Raw genomic sequence first — 20,583 nt, 5'->3', positions numbered from 1 at the left:
GTATGGGAACATATGTCGTTGAGGGTTTCTTTTATGTGTTCTGTGCTGCTGAATACTTCTGTATGTTACTTTTAAGGATTTCTCAATTCATTGCATTCATTCTATTTTCTCATTTTATCATCTTGTCTAGCCCTCTGGATAAAGAGAAGATGTTAGTACTGCAGTCCCTGAAGTACAAATAATAGAATGGATGTGGTTCTCATTTTCTTTCTTTCTTTCTTTCTTTCTTTCTTTTTTTTTTTTTTTTTACCCCAGCCATGTACTTGCTTCAGGGAAGCTGCTTTCCTGGAGCCGTTGTGGATTAGAGACCTTTGAGAATGTACTGGGAAGCTGAAGTTGTAGATATGGAGAGACATGGAAACAAGGCTAAAGGGAACTGAGCTGAGAGTTTATTGAAGACACTGCTAAGACTACTCTGGGTTCCTCTTTCTTTCTTTCTTTCTTTCTTTTTTTTAAGATTTTATTTATTTATTTGACACAGATCACAAGTAGGCAGAGAGAGGGCGGGGGGGGGGGGAAGCAGGCTCCCCGCTGAGCAGAGATCCCGATGCAGGGCTTCATCCCAGGACCTGAGATCATGACGTGAGCCAAAGGCAGAGGCTTAACCCACTGAGCCTCCCAGACACCCCTGGGCTCCTCTTTCTACCCCTCACTTAACTTTTAAGCGCTGCTTCCATGATTCCTTTGCAGTAATCCTAACATTAACTCAGTAACAATTGCAAATTGTGACCTCCTTTCCTCCATTCTTAATTTTCTCAATTCTTTGTTGTATTTGATCATATTGACGATGTCCAACTCTCTACAACTCCTTTGCTGTTATCTACCTCCTGTGATATTTTATTCTCCTGACTTTCCTACCTTACTCATGCTTTTTATCAGTCTCACTTTCCTCTGTGTATAATGGAAAGTATCTTCCTTAAAAATGGAAGATAGTCTGGCTAGTGATTAGACTTTCTGGAATCAGGTCTGCCAAATTGTTGTATCCCTTAGTTGTGTGACCTTGGTCAAGTTACTTTCCTCTTTGAACTGAACTTCCATTACTGGGACAGTAGATACTTTACTTTTTTGTCAGGAAAAGTTTATCTACTTTGACCTTTTCAGCCATCATCCTGACACCAGTATACTAAATGAGTTGATGTCTACATCTTGGTTTCTTTGCTGGACACTTAACACATTTCTGCTTTCGTATAGGACATTACGATGTGTGCGTTTCAGCCACTCCTCAAACTGACAGTGTCAAAAAATGAACTCTCTCCCAGATTTACTTACCTTTTTGTGTACTCTATTTCACTATTAATTCCACTATCCTCTTTTTTCCCCAGTACCCAAACTAGTTTTATTTTCAACATTAACTAAGTTTAAGCTGTCCCAATTTCTGATACATACAAATGTATATTCACTTAACTAGATATACACACATATAAATACATACAAACATAATTCCTATCCATAGTAATACTTTTGAGTTTTATCTATACAATTAATTTTAAGTCGGGTCAAATATTTCCTCTTTTACAATAAAACTAATCTGTTCATGAGACTCTTCATTTGGTATGGGGTAAGGAGTATAATCCTGGATAAAACTGGGATGGTCAGAACTGCCTCTAGCCCATACAGGGTACCTTGGTACAACTTAGAAAATGAGCCACATTGTCTCAGCCTGGTGAGTGGAGCCCTACAGGATTTCAGCAGTCATGGGTTATTTCAGCAATGTACCCTTGTACAGGGCACGATCTCCATGTAGGTGGCCATCCTGGGGGTGCTGCTCAGTGGTGGGGCAAGCAGAAAGGAGTGGTCAGGCCACCTTTGTACAGTTTTACTCTTGTTCAGAAAGACTGATTTAATTTGGCTGAATTTGGTCAGATGGGGGGTTGTCTCTTCTTCAAACCATTAATGTTGATTGAGCTCAAGAGAAAGGTCTCCTTGATGGAAGATCATATTCACACTCAAGTTTGCACATGGTTGTGCTACATGTAAGTGGACTTTGAAGGTTTAATCTTAAGAAAATAACCCAGTGTTGATTCTTGACTCCTGAAAATTATGCTGTCCATCTGGCTATAGTGTTGAAGTACAAACTAGAAGGTAGGCCTATTCCACAACTATTAAGATGAATTCACACTTGGAGTGGGAGCTCAGACCACTGCTCTTGAAGCCTCGGCTTGGCCGCCTTTACCTAGGAGTAGTGTGGAGGGGTTGAGGGGAGGAGAGAGAAGCTAGCAAGCAATCTCTGCTGCGCCCTGGCCCCAGGCCCATGGGCCAGAGAACCAGGGCCATGGACACCCCTATCTGCATACCTCAGTGAGGCAGGTGCACTTGGTTCCACACCCTCAAGGCTGTCCACTATCCTCTGGAACTAGAAACTTCTGGTTTCAGCCGCAGTATCATCTTCAACTCTTGATTCTCTTCTGTGCTTCACATTAAGTAACTTGTCTGTTCTTACTCATTCTGTCTCCTGTTCATTTCTTTTATCTCTGCTGTTCTTGTGCAGCCTTTTCCTTATCCTCCCACTAACTCTGCCTCCAGGCTTTTCTCTTCATCTCTTCATTCTCCTTTCACTTATCATTCAAAAATACAGGTTTATACCATTCTGGTTCTTAACAGTTTTAGTGATCTAGTCCCAGACTGATTGGTAGTATCCTTCTATAGTCCTATGCTTTAACACACTAGATCATATTCTGCCCCTCAAAAATACTTGTACTTTTATGCCTCTAGCCCTACTAACTAATGGCTTTTCACTTAAGTAACCTTTTGTACATTTTAAGCAGAATTGAGATGTAGAGTTTAACATTTCCCTATTTTTAACGTAGGTTAATAAACATTTTGTAATTAGCTTTGCTTGTCATTCTTTTTTTTTTTGCTTGTCATTCTTTAAAATCCTTTCTATGATATCTTCTTAATCTCTTTACCAGTGCTTTTTCATTAATAATTACTCTTCCTTTTCCCATCTGTAGCACTTGCACCTTTCTTTAGTACTGCTGTCTGCCTTGCATTTCATTAGCTATATTTGTGATTTATTTTCTTTAGTCTGCACTTACTACCATGTTGAAAGGTAGAAAATGCCTTAGAGTGGAACAGCTTTTTCTATTTCTCCCTGAAAGGTAGTTTAGTAGATCAGTGTCATGTCTTAAAATGGCATCTTAGAATTAAGGAAATGGTACATTACCTCCTCTACTATACAGTTTTTTGTTTTTTTTTTTTTTTTAAAGATTTTATTTATTTATTTATTTGACAGAGAGAAATCACAAGTAGATGGAGAGGCAGGCAGAGAGAGAGAGAGAGAGAGGGAAGCAGGCTCCCCGCTGAGCAGCGAGCCCGATGCGGGACTAGATCCCAGGACCCTGAGATCATGACCTGAGCCGAAGGCAGTGGCCTAACCCACTGAGCCACCCAGGCGCCCATATACAGTTTTTGAATATGGAGACCGTGACTGGTTTTTTTGTTTATTTGTTTTTGTTTTTTAGCTCCTGTGTCTTTTTACACTTGCTCAGTAGTAGAAAGATAAATAGAAATTAGAAGCTTTTGAACTGAATCATCATGAAAATGCTAAAAATTTAAGCTTATGAACTACACCTAAAACAACATAGAAGTGGGGACTATAAGAGGCTCAAATGCGTACAGTAGAAAGTAAGTTTCTATAGGAACTATAAAAGGAAAAGAACAAGCCCAAAGATTTGAAAGAAGAAAACCAAATGATAAAGGTGAGAGCTGATGTGAATGAAATCAATGGCAAATCTACAGTAAAGAGTCAGGTTATACCAAAAGTTACTTTCTTTGAGAAGACTTAATAAAACTGATAAAACTCGGACTTATCAAAAAAATTAGAACAGACATAAATAGCCATTATCAGAAAAATTTAATAATCATTGGAAGGTATTAGGAACAATCTCATATTAACAAATGGAAAATTTAGACCAAATGGACAAATAACTAGAAAAATGTAACTTACCAGACTGGAGGCTATATAGAAAATCTGAAGTCCATTACCATTAAGAAAATCAGTGGAGTAACCAAAATTTTCCCTCACAAAATCTTAAGGCAAACATTAAGTGCTGAATACTAGGTATTTGAGGAGGAAATCATTTCTATTTATTTTATTTTAAGATTTTATTTATTTGACAGAGAGATAGCGATAGAGGGAACACAAGCAGTGAAATGGGAGAGGGAGAAGCAGGCTTCCCACTGAGCAGGGAACCTGGTGCGGGGCTCGATCCCAGGACCCTGGGGTCACGACCTGAGCTGAAGGCAGACACGTAACGACTGAGCCACCTAGGCACCCCTAATTTCAATTTTTAAAATTCTAGGGAATAGAAAAAGAGGGTTTGCTTCCCAAGTCATTTTACGGTACTAGCACAATCTAAACACTAAATAAATAATAAGTGTATACTCTGTCAAAATACTACTGGCATTTTTCATAAAACTAGAACAAACAATCCTAAAATTTGTATAGAACCAGAAAAGACCCTAAATGGCAAAAGGAATCTTGAGAAAGAAAAGCATAGCTGGAGGCGTCACAGTTCTGGACCTCAGACTATATTACAACGTTGTAATCGTCAAGACAGTATGGTACTGGCACAAAAATAGATGCATACATAAATAGAACAAAACAACCCAGAAGTGGACCCACAACTGTATGATCAGCTCATTTTCAACAAAGCAGGTAAGAATATCTGGTGGAAAAAAGTCTCTTCAATAAATGGTTTTGGGAAGATTGGACAGCTATATGCAGAAGATTGAAACTGGACCAATTTCTTATACCACACACACTAATAAATTTAAAATGGATGAAAGAAAAAAGAAAAAAAAAATGGGTGAAAGACCTGTATGTGAGATAAACCATCAAAATCCTGGAGAAGAACACAGCAGCAGCCTCTGACATCAGCCATAGCAACTTTTTACCAGACAAATCTCCTGAGGTAAGGGGAAACAAAAGCAAAATGAACTACTGGGACTTCATCAAGATAAAGTTCTGCACAGCAAAGGAAACAGCAAAACGAAAAGGCAACCTTCAGAATAGGAGAAGATGTATGCAAATGACATCTGGTAAGGGGTTAGTATCTAAAAATCTATGAAGAACTTAATCAAACTCAACACCCAAAAAACAATGCAGTCGAGAAATGGGGAGAAGACTTGAATAGTCATTTTTCCGTAGACACACAGTTGATTATACTAGACACATGGAAAGCTACTCAACATCACTTGGCATCAGGGAAATACAAGTCAGAACTACAAAGGGATACCACCTCATACCTGTCAGAATGGCTAAGTTTAACAATACAAGAAACATGTTGGTGAGGATGCAGAGAAAGGGGAACTCTAATACACTGCTGGTGGGACTGCATACGGGTGCAGCCAATGTGGAAAACAGTAAGGAGGTTCCTTACAGTTAAAAAATAGAGCTACCCTAAACAAACAAACAAAAAAAATAGAGCTACCCTGTGGTGCAGCAATTGCACTAACTAGGTATTTGCTGAAAGGATGCAACAATACTGATTCGAAGGGTACATGCACCCCGATGTTTAAAGTGGCATTATCAACAATGGCCAAACTGTGGAAAGAGCCCAGATGTCCATTGAATGATGAATGAAAGGTGTGTATATATACACACACGATGGAATATTACTCAGCCATTAGAAAGAATGAAATCTTGCCATTTGCAATGATGTGGTTGGAGCTAGAGTGTATTATACTAAGTGAAATAAGTCAACCAGAGAAAGATAAATACCATATGATTCAATTATATGTGGAATTTAAGAAACAACAGATGAACGTGAGGTAAGGGGAAAAAAAAGGGAGGCAAACCATAAGACAGACTCTTGTTAATAGAGAACACACTGAGGGTGGGTGGAGGGATGGGTATTAAAGACAGCACTTGTAGGGATGCCTGGGTGGCTCAGTGGGTTAAAACCTCTCCCTTTGGCTCATGATCCTGGGGTCCTGGGATCAAGCCCCACATCTGGCTCTCTGCTCAGTGGGAGCCTGCTTTCCCCTCACTCTGCCTACTTAATGATCTCTTTCTGTCAAATAAATAAATAAATCTTTAAAAAAAAAAAAAAAAAGAAGGCAGTTAGGCTGAGTGCTGAGTATTGTATGTAAGTGGTGAGTCACTAAATTCTACTGAAACCAATATTACACTATACGTTAACTAGAATTCACATAAAAACTTGAAACATAAAACGTATCTTCAGTATTAAGTAGAAATAAAAACGTAAATTTACATTGATTGGAAAGTAAAAATCATTCTACCGTAATACTTCTTAGTCTTCATCTCTTCATAAAATCTGCTTTAAAATTTCAAATCCTTAAACATAGCCAAATATTTGGGGGGGCACTTGGGTGTTTCAGTCAGTTAAGAGTCTGCCTTCGGCTCAGGTCATGATGCCAGGGTCCTGGGATCTTGCCCCAAGTCAGACTCCCTGCTCAGAGGGAAGCCTGCATCTCCCTCTCCCACTTCTCTTGCTTGTGTTCCCTCTCATTGTATCTCTCTGTCAAATAAATCTCCAAAAAAAAAAAAAAAAAAAGTAAAATCTGTCAAGGACCGTATAGAGAAAAATTACAGGCCAATCACACTTAGAAATAGGATTTAGAAAAAAAAATTTTTTTTTAAAGATTTTATTTATTTGTCAGAGAGCTTGAGCACAGGCAGGCAGAGGCAGAGGGAGAAGTAGGCGGACCGCTGAGCAAGGAGCCCGATGTGGGACTCGATCCCAGGATGCTGGGATCATGACCTGAGCCGAAGGCAACCGCTTAACCAACTGAGCCACCCAGGCATCCTAGGATTTAGAAATCTTAAATTACATATTAGCAAGTCAGATCTCGCAGTATATAAGCAGAGTAATACACGATGAAGAAGTTGATTTTATCCCAAGAATTCACAAGGAACTTCAGGAAGTCACATTGTGTAATTTGCCACATTAAAAGATTAAAAAGAAAGCAGTCTCAAGGAAGGAATTCTCTAAAGATACATGAAAGGCATAACAAAGTCATATATTGATTAAAAACAAAAAGCCTCTGGCAGGTTAGAACTTACTTAATATGCTAAGGGGGGAATTGACTCCCCCCTCCATGATTAACTACCTCTTTATGGGAAATATTTTGAAAAGTTTTCTTTAAGACTGGGAACAAGACAGGTTTCAGCATGTTAGAGACCCTAGCAATTGCTATAATATGGGAGAGAGATAAGAAAATTCTGTAAAGGAAGAACTAAAACTCACTATGAGAAAATACAATTGTCTATTAAATGATAAAGTAGATAAAGTATTAGGATTAAAGTGTTAAGATTTTTGGATATGAAAATCAGTTTAAAAATCTTTTACTAGCATATTGTTTGAAAATTTTAAAAAAAATTTGGGGGAAGTGAGTAAGAGCATGAGGGGGGGTGTTGGGGTGAGGACCAGAGGGAGAGGCTGAAGCTGACTCCCTGCTGAGCAGGAAGCCCCATAGGATTTTCAGGATCCAGAGATCATGACCTGAGCCAAAGGCAAATGCTTAATCATCTGAGTCACCCAGGTGCCCCTGAAAATGAAAAAATTTAAAGCTGGTTACTTAGAGCAGTAGCAAGTACTTCTGGCTAAATTAAAAAAAAAAAAAAAAATTAAAGATTTTACTTATTTAGGAGAGAAGGTCAAGAGGGAGAAGCGGACCCCCCGTGGAGCTGGGAGCCATATATGTGGGACTCAATCCCAGGATTCCGGGATCATGACCTGAGCCGAAGGCAGTTGCTTAACCAACTGAGCCACCCAGGCACCCATAAATTAAAAAAAAAAATTTATGGAAGTGTGATTTCTATGAGAAGCAGGTTTGCTTAGACATTAAAGGATGCCTAAACAGAGATACATCTGAATAGGTCGATACTTTAAATACGTCACTTCTCCCCCTGTTAACTTGTAGTTTCAGTCATTTCCAAACAGAATTGCTAACAGTTCTTCCTATGGTATTTGACAGCTGGTAGGAAAATTTAATGAAAATGCAAGGGGTCAATCAAGATAAAGCCACACAGGTTTAACAGATAAGTAAAAGGACTTGCTCTGTTCTGACTTCCTCTAAAGCTGCAGTTAAAATTACTGCATGAAGAGAGAAACAGACCAGTGGAACAGAGTAGAGACCCCAAAGGTGAGCTCCCCAGAGAAATGACACCTAAGAGCAAAGAAACCCTACAAAGCTTTAAGGAGGGGAATAACTTGTTTTACAAGAAAGGTGAAATACAGTTGATTGGGAAATAAGATGAAATTGAACCTCAGCCCTACTTTGTGTTAAATAACCAACTCCATTTGGATTTTTAGACCTATATATGAAAAGTGGAATTTTAAAGCAATTAGAATATAGGGAACTTATTATAAAAATAAAGGAAATAATAAATTTGACACCATTACCGCAGACATCGCTGTAAAGAGAATAGGAGGTCAGGCTAGGAATGGAAAAAGATATTTGCTACATATTAAAATAGTGAAAGACTTAGATACAACATAAAGAATTTTAAACTACTAAGATAAGGCAGCCCAATAGGAAAATGGGTAAAAGACTTGAACTAGCCCCTTCCAAGAGAAAATCCAGATGTCCAGTTGGCATTTGAAAAGTTGCTCAACCTCCTTCTAGGAAGAAATCAAAACCACAACGGATTACTTCTGTTTATCTTCCAGATTAGCCACATTTAAAAGTCTAAGAATATAAAGTGGTGTTAATGTCACAGAGCAGTTGAAATACCAAAGTATTAAGAGTGTAAATTTGCACAATCATTGTGTCAACTCCTTAGATGACATACCTTGGAGTAGGAAAATCTGCATACTTTATGTACCAGGATACATGTACCACAGTGTTTATAGCAGTACTATTGGCAGTGTCCCCAAATAGGGAATGGTGTAAATGTAGAACAGATGAAGGCATTGTGGTATCGATCCAGTGAGGTGCTATACAATAATGGAAATGTATGTGTCTATACATACATGCAAATTTTTAAATAAACCAAAACAAATGATGGTTAAGGAGGGAGGCATTTATGGGTAGTAGAGTAGTGTGTAACATGAAGAGATTATGGTAGAGCAGGGACATGAGAGAAAGAGTTCTGGGCAGTTTTCTATTTCTTAACTTGGATGGTGGTTACAGTTATTTTGTTGTCCTTGTACTTTTCGGTTTTGTACTCTTTATGTGTTTTATTTCAAAATAACAGTAAATTCTTAAACACAAAGTATTGTGCTTTGTCAGTAGAGTACATTTTCTGTACTTGAAAGAAAATTAACTCAGCATCCACTTTCCCCCTATGGCTCTTTCTACAGCAGAACTCCTCAGAAGCATTGTCTGTCCTTGTTTGTGGTTCTTTCATTCTTGACTCAATTTACCACAGTTTGGCTTTCATCCCTTACTGTAATGACATCCATGTCGCTAATCCCATTGGTCCATTCTGAATTCTTAATAGCTTTTAGCAGCATTTGACATACTTGATCATTGAGCCTTCACTGAAATTCTTTATCCTTTGGCCTACAAGAGGCCACATCTCAAATTCTTTCATCCTTACTGGCTATTGCTTCATGGTTTCTTTCCTGATTCCTTCTCTCTCCAACCTCTTAATGTGAAGTTCTCTGTCCATAGATCCCTTTTGAATTTTCTTGGTGATTTCATCGTTTATAGCTCCAGCCTGGTCTTCTCTTCTAAAGTCAGGACTTTTATTTATTTATTTATTTATTTATTTATTTTTAAGATTTTACTGATTCATTCATGAGAGACAGGGTGGAGGGGGGTGGAGGCAGAGGGAGAAGCAAATTCCTTAGTGAGCAAGGAACCTGATGGGGGACTCGATCCCAAGACCCATGGATCATTACCTGAGCCGCAGGCAGACACCCAGTAACTGAGCCATTAGGCACCTCTAAAGTCTTGACTTCTCTTTGACATCTCCCGTTGGATATCGAATAATTTCTCAGATTATCACCTTTATTCTGTGAGGAGAGGACTTGAAAGCTCTGCATTCCTTCCTAGATTTGCCCTATATGTCTATTCATTTATAATGAAACATTGCAAAAACAGTCAGAATTACTTACTTAATTAAAAACAACCTTTGCATGTGAAAGGGTTGGTTGAACTTAAAACTATCAGAGGTTGCCAGTGCCTTTTTGCAAATGGTTGTCAGACTGCTGAGCCTGAATCCTTGTTGCAGTATAAGACAGCCTTTTTCAACTTGACTTCTGGGAGGGGAGAAGCTTTCCTGCTTAAAGTATCTTCTGTATGTAGTTAACCTCTCTCCTGTGCCTCTAGAGTGGTACTTATATGCTATCTTTGGGAGAATTGGCAGAGTAGTCACTTTTCTGTTCACAATAGTTCCTTTCTGCTCTGTAGTAAAGATAAGGAATCCCTACTTAGAAAGGCTGCTAAGATGTAGACCTCACTCTCCTGTAGTTCTGAATAGCGCAAATTGTCACCTGCCTTGTGCTTAAGGCTATCCTAGAACTAATGCCTCCATGATTTTTAGCAACATTAGCTTGAGAACCTTTACAAAAAGAGTTACCGTACAATTTTAAAGTATCTGTTACATCATGACTTAAGTTTTTAAATGGATGCTTACAAATGAAAGTCTTAATTGAATGCTGGTAATGAGGCACTTGGTTTAGAACTTCATTAAAATTGCATAATAAACAATTGTTACAGTGTTCTGCCTTGCATGCCTTAGTTTTTCCTCTTCCTCTCAGAACTATTAGGTAATATTTTTCAGGTATCCGTGCTTGATAGCTGGTAGTTTCTGTATCGAAGGTACCTCAAAATTCTGTGGTCCATAAATGGAAGGCAGCTCTTAAAATTTAGAGAAAACAATTTTACTTTCACTGTATCATGTTTCCATATATTTTAAATAATATCTTCCTGGATGTGTTTGCTTTTCATATTATAACTACTCAATGATTTTATATTAACAGTATGTAATTATATTTTCTGGTTGATAAACACAAAAGCAGGGGTAAACAAACATGCATGTTTCTATAATGTTTTCATTAGTAAACATTTATTTTAATATTATCTAGGCTATCAAGTACTAGCTCCAACTGCCTATTATGATCAGACTGGTGCCTTAGTGGTTGGCCCTGGAGCAAGAACTGGCCTTGGAGCTCCAGTTCGTTTAATGGCTCCAACACCTGTTTTAATTAGTTCAGCAGCAGCACAAGCTGGTAAGTGTAACTGATGTTTTCAGGGATAATCTTTTTGTGGTGTTCTTTTGAAATCATTTAAAAATAGAGAATAGTCTTTTGAGCAGTTTCAAGAAGTATCTGAAATTTATTTTCCAGCAGCGGCCGCAGCAGCTGGAGGGACTGCAAATAGTCTTACAGGCAGCACAAACGGTCTCTTCCGGCCCATTGGCACTCAGCCACCACAGCAGCAGCAGCAGCAGCAGCCGCCAAGCACGAATCTGCAGTCTAATTCATTTTACGGGAGCACGTCTTTGACTAGTAGCTCCCAGAGCAGTTCTTTGTTTTCTCACGGACCTGGCCAGCCTGGAAGTACATCTCTTGGCTTTGGAAGCAGTAGCTCTTTGGGTGCTGCTATAGGCTCAGCCCTCAGTGGATTTGGTTCATCAGGTAAGTTGCCTTTTAAGATGAGTGTACTCTGCTAAGTGGACATGAGGTATACGTGTGTGTTGAATAATAAATATTAATAGCTTGTAGCATAGAAAGGACAGGAATATAACACTGGTTTATTAGTTTAATTTTGTAGCAAAAAAACTGCCTCCTGCAAATCTTTTAAGCATTTATGAGTGTTTAGCTCATTTCAGGCAACCCATCTTTTACTAAGCTATAGTCATTTTTCCCTGGCTTTAAGAATTGTATTATTGAAATTTTTGTTTTAGGAAGGTTTATTTGGAGCAATATATATTATACTAATGACTAGCTCTTCCTTATTCTCTATATAATGATTGAGGAAGTAAATATTTTGCCATCTTAAATTTCTGGTATTTTAAAATAATTGTCTTTGTGTGCTTATCAGGTAGTTTATTCTTACTAAATAAATGCTAGTGGTTCATTATGATTTTCTTTAGTTGGTATGACATATAAAAATAAAATGAAATATTCTAAACAGAAGCCCCTAGGAAACTACCAATGTACTTATCTTTTAGACTAAATAATTGGGCCTTTATCCCTAAAATTTCATCTAAAAGGATGTTTCTTCCCATATCCTAGTTTTATATATACTACTTAAAAAATTAAATTTGAAGTATCTTCACAAAATAATTTACCCACAACAAAGTGATTTTGTAACTGAGGAATGACTACCTGAAGTCAGAAGAGGCCTGCATTGACTCCCCAGTGACAGACCTTGTGTTAGCATTCTCTGAGGTTTCCAGAGTAGTCAGGAAACATGAGAGGAAAAACAGTGTACCCTAGGTCTGTTGGTACAGTGAATTCACAGCCTTTTCTTCATGAGGGACAGGGCAGTTTATTCAGACCTCAGGAGATTTTCCATTTTTGTTAAGTTCTAGAATCTATAATACCTGCTTCTTACCTATTTTCCCACCACCTTAAACTGTATGGTTTTCTGGTGAGGAAAATGGCAAAACTAACATGGGCCAGTTTTTATTAAGTATGTTTGCCTATTTTCTAAGAAAGGATCTTCTGAACTTTCAGCATTCATACTTACAAGAGGAATGGTTTAAAACAAGTAGAAACTTTAGATGGAGGATGCTTTTTATAATAAAGTATAATAAGGAAGTAATGACAGTTGCAGAACAAAAAGTTACCCAGAGAATGGGCACAAGAACTTCTAAGGGAAAATCAAATGACCATGGAGACTCTTTAATCTTTTAATTTTCCTACTTGAGTTTTTCATTTCTTTTGGAGTTCAATATTTTACTTCTTCCCAAGCACTCCCATAGGACTCATTTTTTGTTTCTAATACACTTGACAAGCAATTTCCTCAAGTATCCAACATGCTAAAGAAAACCAAAAGAACGTATAACTTAACTTTGTAGAAATAACTAGTTTCTAGAGATTATAGAGAACAGAGAAGAGCTTTGATAAATCTCCTCTTCCCTTTTCTTATAAAATAATGTCACTGATGGTCTGGGATAGATTTGTAGGCCCCATTAATCCAGTTCTTTTAAATTCCCATTTGTCTCTTAGCTGCCCCCAGCATTCAGGAACGGTTGGCATGAACATTTGTTCCCTACAGATACTCCTGCAGATGCCTCTGTCCCAGAACTGATCTTCTTCATGCCTCCCTTATTTATAATCATTGCTTACACAATCTGACTGCTAGTCTGGGTGCCTCTGTTTACCTTGCTTCAGAGAGCATGAGCAGGTGCCGCTCCTGGATGCCAGTACATAGTCTGTCATCTTCCCCTTCCTCTTGGACATTTTCTGAGAGTTCATTGACGTGCTGCACGTGTGTACTCTTAAAACAGGTCTACCCACGGCGGTTTCACCTTATGGCAATTCCATATCTCTGCGAAATTTAAAATGATAGTGCGGTTATGTGCACATACACACACACAATCAGACACATTCTCCTACGTATATGAGGAAATTAATAACACTTACAGTATTAAATACCCTAGCTTATAACACAGTCGCCTAGGAAGCTTAGCCATTATAATATAGTAATTAAGTCATCCTTTCTATGACCCATTATTTAGAAAGTATTGCAAGTTTGTAATTTAACATTTTGTGCACAGTTGACAAGTGATTAGTGACTCCACTGTTGGTCTAACCTTCTAGATATTTTAGGTATACTTCGTTTCGTATTTCATAGTCGAAGTGTTGCAGAAAATTTAGGCATATAGTAAAAGTTAAGGGGCCAGATTGTTTAGGTTTAAAATAAAGCTATTTCTGAATTACTTTTAAATGTTTGGCTTGGCTTTTCCTTTTTGGAGGAAAATAATACTGCATGTGTCAAAACTATGGGGGGTTTTTTGTTTTTGTTTTTGTTTTTGTTTTTTCGCCAGGGGACTGACAGAGCTACTGCTCTCATTAGAGAGCGATTGTCTTTTCCTTGTCAGTTAAATTGTTTTCTGAAATAAATAGGAATTTTAAATTTAGCATGTTCTGGAACAATCACTTTGACAGTGTCCTTTTAAATTAAATTAGCATAGTTAATGTAGCATATGTTTGACAATTTTGCCAAAAGCAACTCAAACAGAAGTATTTATTCCATTAGTGTTTATATTTGGTTTTGCTGTTAGAATGCATAAAGTTAAATAGTATCCCTGGTATAGTATCTTAAAATGTGCAGTTTTCAATAAAACATAAGTCTTTCAGAAACTGTACTGTCTGGTATAAAAGGTTGACTTTTTGTTTTAATATTTTGCCTCATACAGTTATGTGAGCCTGGTATTTTTCTTTTATAAGAATCCTCAATTTGGCAAAACCAATGTAATTGTTTTCTATCAGTATTATTAGCTTAACTTGGTCTACCCATCATGTGCTCTGCTTAATTTTTCTCTTAATTTTTTCATTTATACCCTAATGACCTACTTATAATTGACTTGTGATTAGAAAACCAAGACCTAATAGAAACTTTAAAATTCTCTTGAAAAATGTTAACCATATTGGTCCGAATATAGAGCTTATTCTTCAAAAACTTGACAAGGAACGTAATATCAAATTCTCTCAGTTGTAAAAGGCATTTAGTTAAAAAACAAACAAAAAAAAAAGGCCAGTGTTCAGAAATAGGAAAAAAGCACTTGAAAATGTGGCCTCTAAGTGAGACTTCAGAATTGGGAGTTTTGGACAACCCTTTTAAACACTTGGTAAAGAATTTGATTATCCAAATGTGTTGAGTAACAGATCTTGGGTTATTTTTTTGAGCATTCATCACTATATGGTAATGAGATTCTACCATCGTTTTATGATTTTGTGAAGTACAAAAGGAAAAAAGGACTAGAAGGTTGAATTTGGAATTAAGTAAAAAGAATTTAGTATGTAGTTCAGTGAGAGATGTATTATGAGAGAATTGTATATTAGCTAAGGGGAAAAAAAGGTTTATCAGTCTTCACTTGAGTAAAGGGCTCATAAAACTGGTAGTAGATATTTAGGAATGGAAGATCCCAAGGGGTAAGTGAAAGCATGTCTTTGGTGTGATAACAGTAATGAGAGCTATTAGTTTTCTAAAAGGAAGTTTAGTTTTTCCTACCTATCTATTTTGTAACTTGTTGAAGGATAGGAACTATGTGTAATGTGAAAAGTACCGAAAAGTTAGTTGTCATCTGTATTTTGACTGATATTCGGGCCAATATGGACTTCAGGACTATGGTTTGAACACAAGCTAGAAGCCAAATTAAATGTGAATGGTGAGGGAAATGTATTAATAATCTGTTTATCAGTGTAATCCTTTCTTGGCATTGAGTTGAAGTCTAAGAACTTGATTCCAGAGATTAGGACACTACCAAAATTTAACCTTACTGGAATTTAATCTCCAGCATCTCCTAAAGCAGACACCTTACAATTTCAGGGTTTATAAATCATACCAGGGTATTAAAGCACAGTAATCATATGTGTCAATGGTAAATATGTGTGAAATAATAAACATATGAGTGCTCTGTTAAGTATTTGGTTACTTTATTGGGGTGCATTTATACCCTTTTATGATTAATAAGTTAGTTTATATAGTTATCACAGTAATTATCTTCTCCATAATGTTTCTAAAAATAATTATTGTGATCACTTCTGTTATTTCCCAGCAAGAGTTGGGGATAGGTTTTATTCAGTTAACACATGTATGTAATTAGGGTTTTTTTTATTTCTTCTTCAGTTGGCAGTTCTGCAAGTAGTAGTGCCACAAGGAGAGAGTCTCTATCTACTAGCTCTGACTTGTACAAAAGATCTAGTAGCAGCCTAGCACCCATAGGGCAACCATTTTACAATAGTCTGGGATTTTCCTCCTCTCCAAGTCCAATAGGCATGCCTCTGCCAAGCCAAACTCCAGGACATTCACTTACGCCACCGCCATCACTTTCATCACATGGATCCTCATCCAGTTTGCATTTAGGTAAAAAAAAAAAACCAAAACCCTTTTTATTTGTATGTATACATGTAAGTGTGTTTGTGTGTGTGTTTATAATATATGTAAAATATTTAATGTTGGATAAAACATGCCAAATTGCTTTTGCTTTTAGATATTAGCCTTTTGAAAAAGTTCTACTTTTGTGAAAACTCAAAGTGAGGGTCTAATGTACAGTAAGGTAAAGACCCCTGTGTATCTTATGTTTTTTTATGAAATACAGTGGTGTGTTTTTTCTTGTCTGTGCTTTTGATTTGTGTGTGTTTTAGATCATCTGAAAAGTCAACTGTTTAAACATGATAGTAAAAGAAATTTCACTGTTGCAAGTTTTTGCACACCTAAAGGAAAACATTAGTCACATAGTTACTGAAATCCAAATAATTTAGTTTAGTACAATGGTTTCTGCTTTGGCCTTTGAATGCCTGGCGATTTTACCAAAGGTTGTATCAGGGTATATGATTTAATACGTTTGTGAGTTAGAGTCTTAAGGGTTTGGTCCATATGCTCTTACTTTTGAATATGTCTTTTAAGAAAAACAATGTTTTAGGCTTGTTATATCCTTGAATTTGGAGCATTTAGAACTTTTGTATCTTTCTGTATGTTAAAATTGCCCCCTACCCCAAGATTATTGAGGTGGTGGTTACCCTTTTCCCTCTCCAGGAAATATTTACTCATGTAGTTAACAGAATATTTTTAAGAGATTTTGGATATCAGAGGCTATGTATGAATCTGTGTCTCTTTAAAGAAAGTATTTGATTAAAATTAGATTTCGAATTTTTGTAATTTTAGTTAACTCAAAACTGAGATTTGTGCTTGGAAAGATTAAATCAGCTTGTGATTTAAAAAGAAATGTTGCTGTTGTTAGCAAAGATAAGTTAGTGATTGTATTTGACCCCTGTCCCCAGTCATAAGGGTATAGCAGTTTTTTCCTAAAGTTTGTTAACGTAAGTGTCCATGTAACAAAGGGATCTTTTGCATCATTTAGATACATCTCAGGGTGAAGTGGCCTAGATTTTTAAAGGCTGGTCCTGTGCCCCAAGTTCTGGGTCCTTGCTCTTTTGTAGATATTAAATATATACAACTATTTATTTGATTTTTAAAGGCCGGTCCTGTGCCCCAAATTCTGGGTCCTTGCTCTTTTGTAGATATTAAATATATACAACTATTTATTTGGGTGGGGCCCTAAGATCTCCTATATAGCACTATTTGTGTAAACTTAATCAGTTTTTAGCCTGACACCTTTGTTCATTTACCATCTTTTCTTGATCATGGGAGCTGCTTAGTTCCTGATCTATATTAATACTCTACTCGGACCTACTCATTCCCACCACTCCCATGTAAGACATGCTTTTGAAACTTTGAAATATACACAAAAATTTGGAACATAGCAAGCCTAAGGATAGGTCTTTCATAATAGTTTTGTGTTTTATTTGTTAAAAATTATATTTGTCATGTCCTGTCCTTACATAGGTAAGTTCCAGATCAGATTCCTGTCAATTGTTATAGCTTATGTTGTGCTTTAGGGCCTGTAAAAATGGCATTAATTATTCTACATAGCTTATTTAGAAATTAGAAATATAAATGACTTTTTAGATGTATCTATAATTAAATAGCAAGCAAGGTATTTTTCTTCAGACTAAAGAATCCAGCTGTGTAGGTGCTTAGGAAAGAAATTCTTGTTACTTAAGAGAAATAGTCATCACTTGGGCCAGCATTTCTGCATTATAGCCTGATACTTCTGTACGCAAAGTTAAACGCCTTAGTTTAAACGCATTAGCTGGAAATCTGTTATTTTAATACACCTCTGATTGGAATTATCTGTAGATTATTTTCTTTTGTATTCTCCCAGTTTCCTTTAGTTTTAGTTGTTGTATGGCTGACAATGTTAACAAGGACCATATGGACCCTGGCAGGTTGGAATAATTTAATAGATTTCATAAATTTGCTCTTTATGTAGTGTTCATATAATCTATTTGCTTTCATCTGATTGAATCACAGTACAAGACTTACATGCTCTCTGGTCTAAGAACATAATTTTTAAGTTGTATGTCCTTTAGTGGATTTCATCATGAATCAAGTTATCAAAGCAGATAATTTAGAAAATACCTATGGAAATGAATTTGCATATCTATTTTTAGAAATAATCTTCCTCAGATCACATATTAAGAATAGAGTATCATGGGGTAGGAGTTCTCAATTTCATTATAATTGGTTGGAATTAATTGGGTCCATGTTATTGTCTTGAGAGATTTTCAGACAGGTAACCATTATAGTTATTGATAGGCCTTCCTGATACCTACATTCTAAAAGTCTTGAATGACACCCTTTTTTTTTTTTTTTCTTCAAACCAGCTCTCCGTTTGCTAGTTAATTGATTAACAGAAAGGGCCTAATAGCAACATTGTTGTGTGCTTCTTTCCAAAAAAGATGTTTACTTTTTTAAAGTAGTTGTCATTTGATCCACATAAATATTTTCAGTTTATGACTACTATTCACTTTTTCATTAAAGAACAAATATTTCAGGGGCGCCTGGGTGGCTCAGTGGGTTAAAGCCTCTGCTTTCGGCTCGGGTCATGATCTTAGGGTCCTGGGATCGAGCCCTGCATCGGGTTCTCTGCTCAGCAGGGAGCCTGCTTCCCTTCCTCTCTCTCTGCCTGCCTCTCTGCCTACTTGTGATCTGTCAAACAAATAAAATCTTAAAAAAAAAAAAAAAAGAACAGATATTTCATTTGAAAGGTTTGGGTTCATTTTTTATGAACTAAAATATTTCTGATTCGCAACCTTATTTTTTAAGATACTGAAGTCAGAAGCATGAAAAAATTTTATTCTTCCATTTCCTAGTACAAAAGATAAAATTCCTTTTTTTTTCTTTTTTAAAGATTTTACTTACTTATTTCGCAGAGAGAGAGATCATCAGTAGGCAGAGACAGTGGGGAAAGCAGGCTCCCTGCTGAGCAGAGAGCCTGATGCTCAGCTTGATCTTAGGACTCTGAGATCAGGACCTGACCTGAAGGCAGAGGCTTATCCCACTGAGCCACCCTGGTTCCCCAAAGTACCTTTTTTTAAAAACAAAACTATACTGTCATCATATCCTTTTTTTTTTTTTTAAGATTTTTAAAAATTTTTTGACAGAGCACAAGTAGGGGGAGCAGTAGGCAGAGGAGGAGAGGGAGAGCCTGGGATCATGCCCCAAGCTGAAGGCAGACGTTTAACCGAACGAGCCACCCTTGCACCCCTATCACATTTTTAAAAATTAATAATATCTCATTATTCTGTTTTCCCTAATTGACTTAAATGTCTTTTTGATGTGCCCTTCAGTCTGAAGCCATTTCCCCTTCCTCTGTTTTTTCTTTCCATTTATTTGTTGAAGAAACTTTGTCCTGTTGAATTTCTCACATTCCTAACTTTGTTGATTGCTCCCCCATAGTAGTATTTAATGTGTTCCTCTATTCCCTGTATTTCTTGTAAAATGAAATTACATCTAGAGGCATGGTTTTATTGTTTGTTATTTGCTGTTTTTGGCAAAATGGGTTCTGTATTTTCTTGGCTGGCACCATATCAGAAGACCCATCTCTGGTTGTCTCCATTTGGGAGCTTGTCAGCCTGATCCACCTAACGGCGTAGCAGCCTTGGATCATTGTCTGTTTTTTCAGAGGTTGCAAAGTGGTAATACTCTAATTCTGTCATACCTTCAGCATTTATTAGCTGGAAGTTCTTTATGAAAAAAACCGTTAGGATAATGCTTATTTTCTAACTTAAGAGAATAACTTTTGAGAATGAGTTGATGCCCTAGCATTTTCTGAATGTAACCCCTGTTCTTTTAATCATCATTGTTACCTGTAAATTGATGACTTAGGGTAGTGGATAGCTTTTAGTCCACTGCAGTCTGAGAGGTACCAATTTCATAGCATTTTTTTTTTTTTAAATCTTGAAATTTTAACATCTGGGGTGCCTGCGTGGCTCAGTTGGTTAAGCGTTTGCCTTTAGTTCAGGTCATGATCCCAGGGTTCTGGGATTGGGCCCTCTGTCAGGCTCCCTGTTCGGTGGAGAGTCTGCTTTTCCCCTATCCCCCAACCCTCCCCCCCAATTGTGTGTTCTGTCTCTCTCTCAAATAAGATTTTTTTTTTAATTAAAGATTTTACTTATTTATTTGTCAGAGGTAGAAAGAGCCGGTGAGCACAAGCAGCAGGAGCAAGAGAGGGAGAAGCAGGCTTCCTGCCGAGCAGGGAGCCCGATGTGGGCTCGATCCGAGGACCCTGGGATCATGACATGAGCTGAAGGCAGACTCTTAACTGACTGAGCCACCCAGATATCCCTCAAATAAGATCTTTTTTAAAAGATGTACCATCTTTGGCCATTTGGAGCTCTTAGGATGGACCCCTATTTGACTACAGGTTTTTAAAAGCAGTGTTTAAATACTGGGAATCAAAAACAAGTGGGAAAGGAACAAGGAAAGAGAAGAAATTTAAAATTAATGGCTTTTATCTTGAAATGCAAAGAGCAGTGTCATATTCTGTGCTTCAGGTTAAGTGTTAAACATTAAATGAATTATTTTTTCATGCTATCTTAATCTGTAGAGCTGGGGGGAAAAAATCTACCTGTAGTTGTTTTCTTTAAT

The 20,583-nt window shown here is 37.1% G+C and overlaps 1 protein-coding gene across 7 annotated transcripts in view; it reads left to right on the top strand.

Moving 5' to 3' along the window:
* PUM2 (pumilio RNA binding family member 2) overlaps nucleotides 1-20,583 on the top strand; it is a 102,758-nt gene that overhangs the window by 55,898 nt on the left and 26,277 nt on the right. For 5 of the 7 annotated variants that reach the window (XM_059405194.1, XM_059405193.1, XM_059405196.1 and 2 more), the window contains 3 exons: nucleotides 11,001-11,144; nucleotides 11,262-11,552; nucleotides 15,718-15,954. In XM_059405194.1, coding sequence (XP_059261177.1) covers nucleotides 11,001-11,144; nucleotides 11,262-11,552; nucleotides 15,718-15,954 — 672 coding nt within the window. The remainder of the gene's footprint in view (nucleotides 1-11,000; nucleotides 11,145-11,261; nucleotides 11,553-15,717; nucleotides 15,955-20,583) is intronic. The other 2 variants (XM_059405198.1, XM_059405197.1) reach the window with 1 other exon arrangement.

This window comes from Mustela nigripes, chromosome 7 (assembly GCF_022355385.1).
Source record: "Mustela nigripes isolate SB6536 chromosome 7, MUSNIG.SB6536, whole genome shotgun sequence".
Lineage (NCBI taxonomy): Eukaryota > Metazoa > Chordata > Mammalia > Carnivora > Mustelidae > Mustela > Mustela nigripes.
This window is presented reverse-complemented; position numbering and strand designations above follow the sequence as displayed.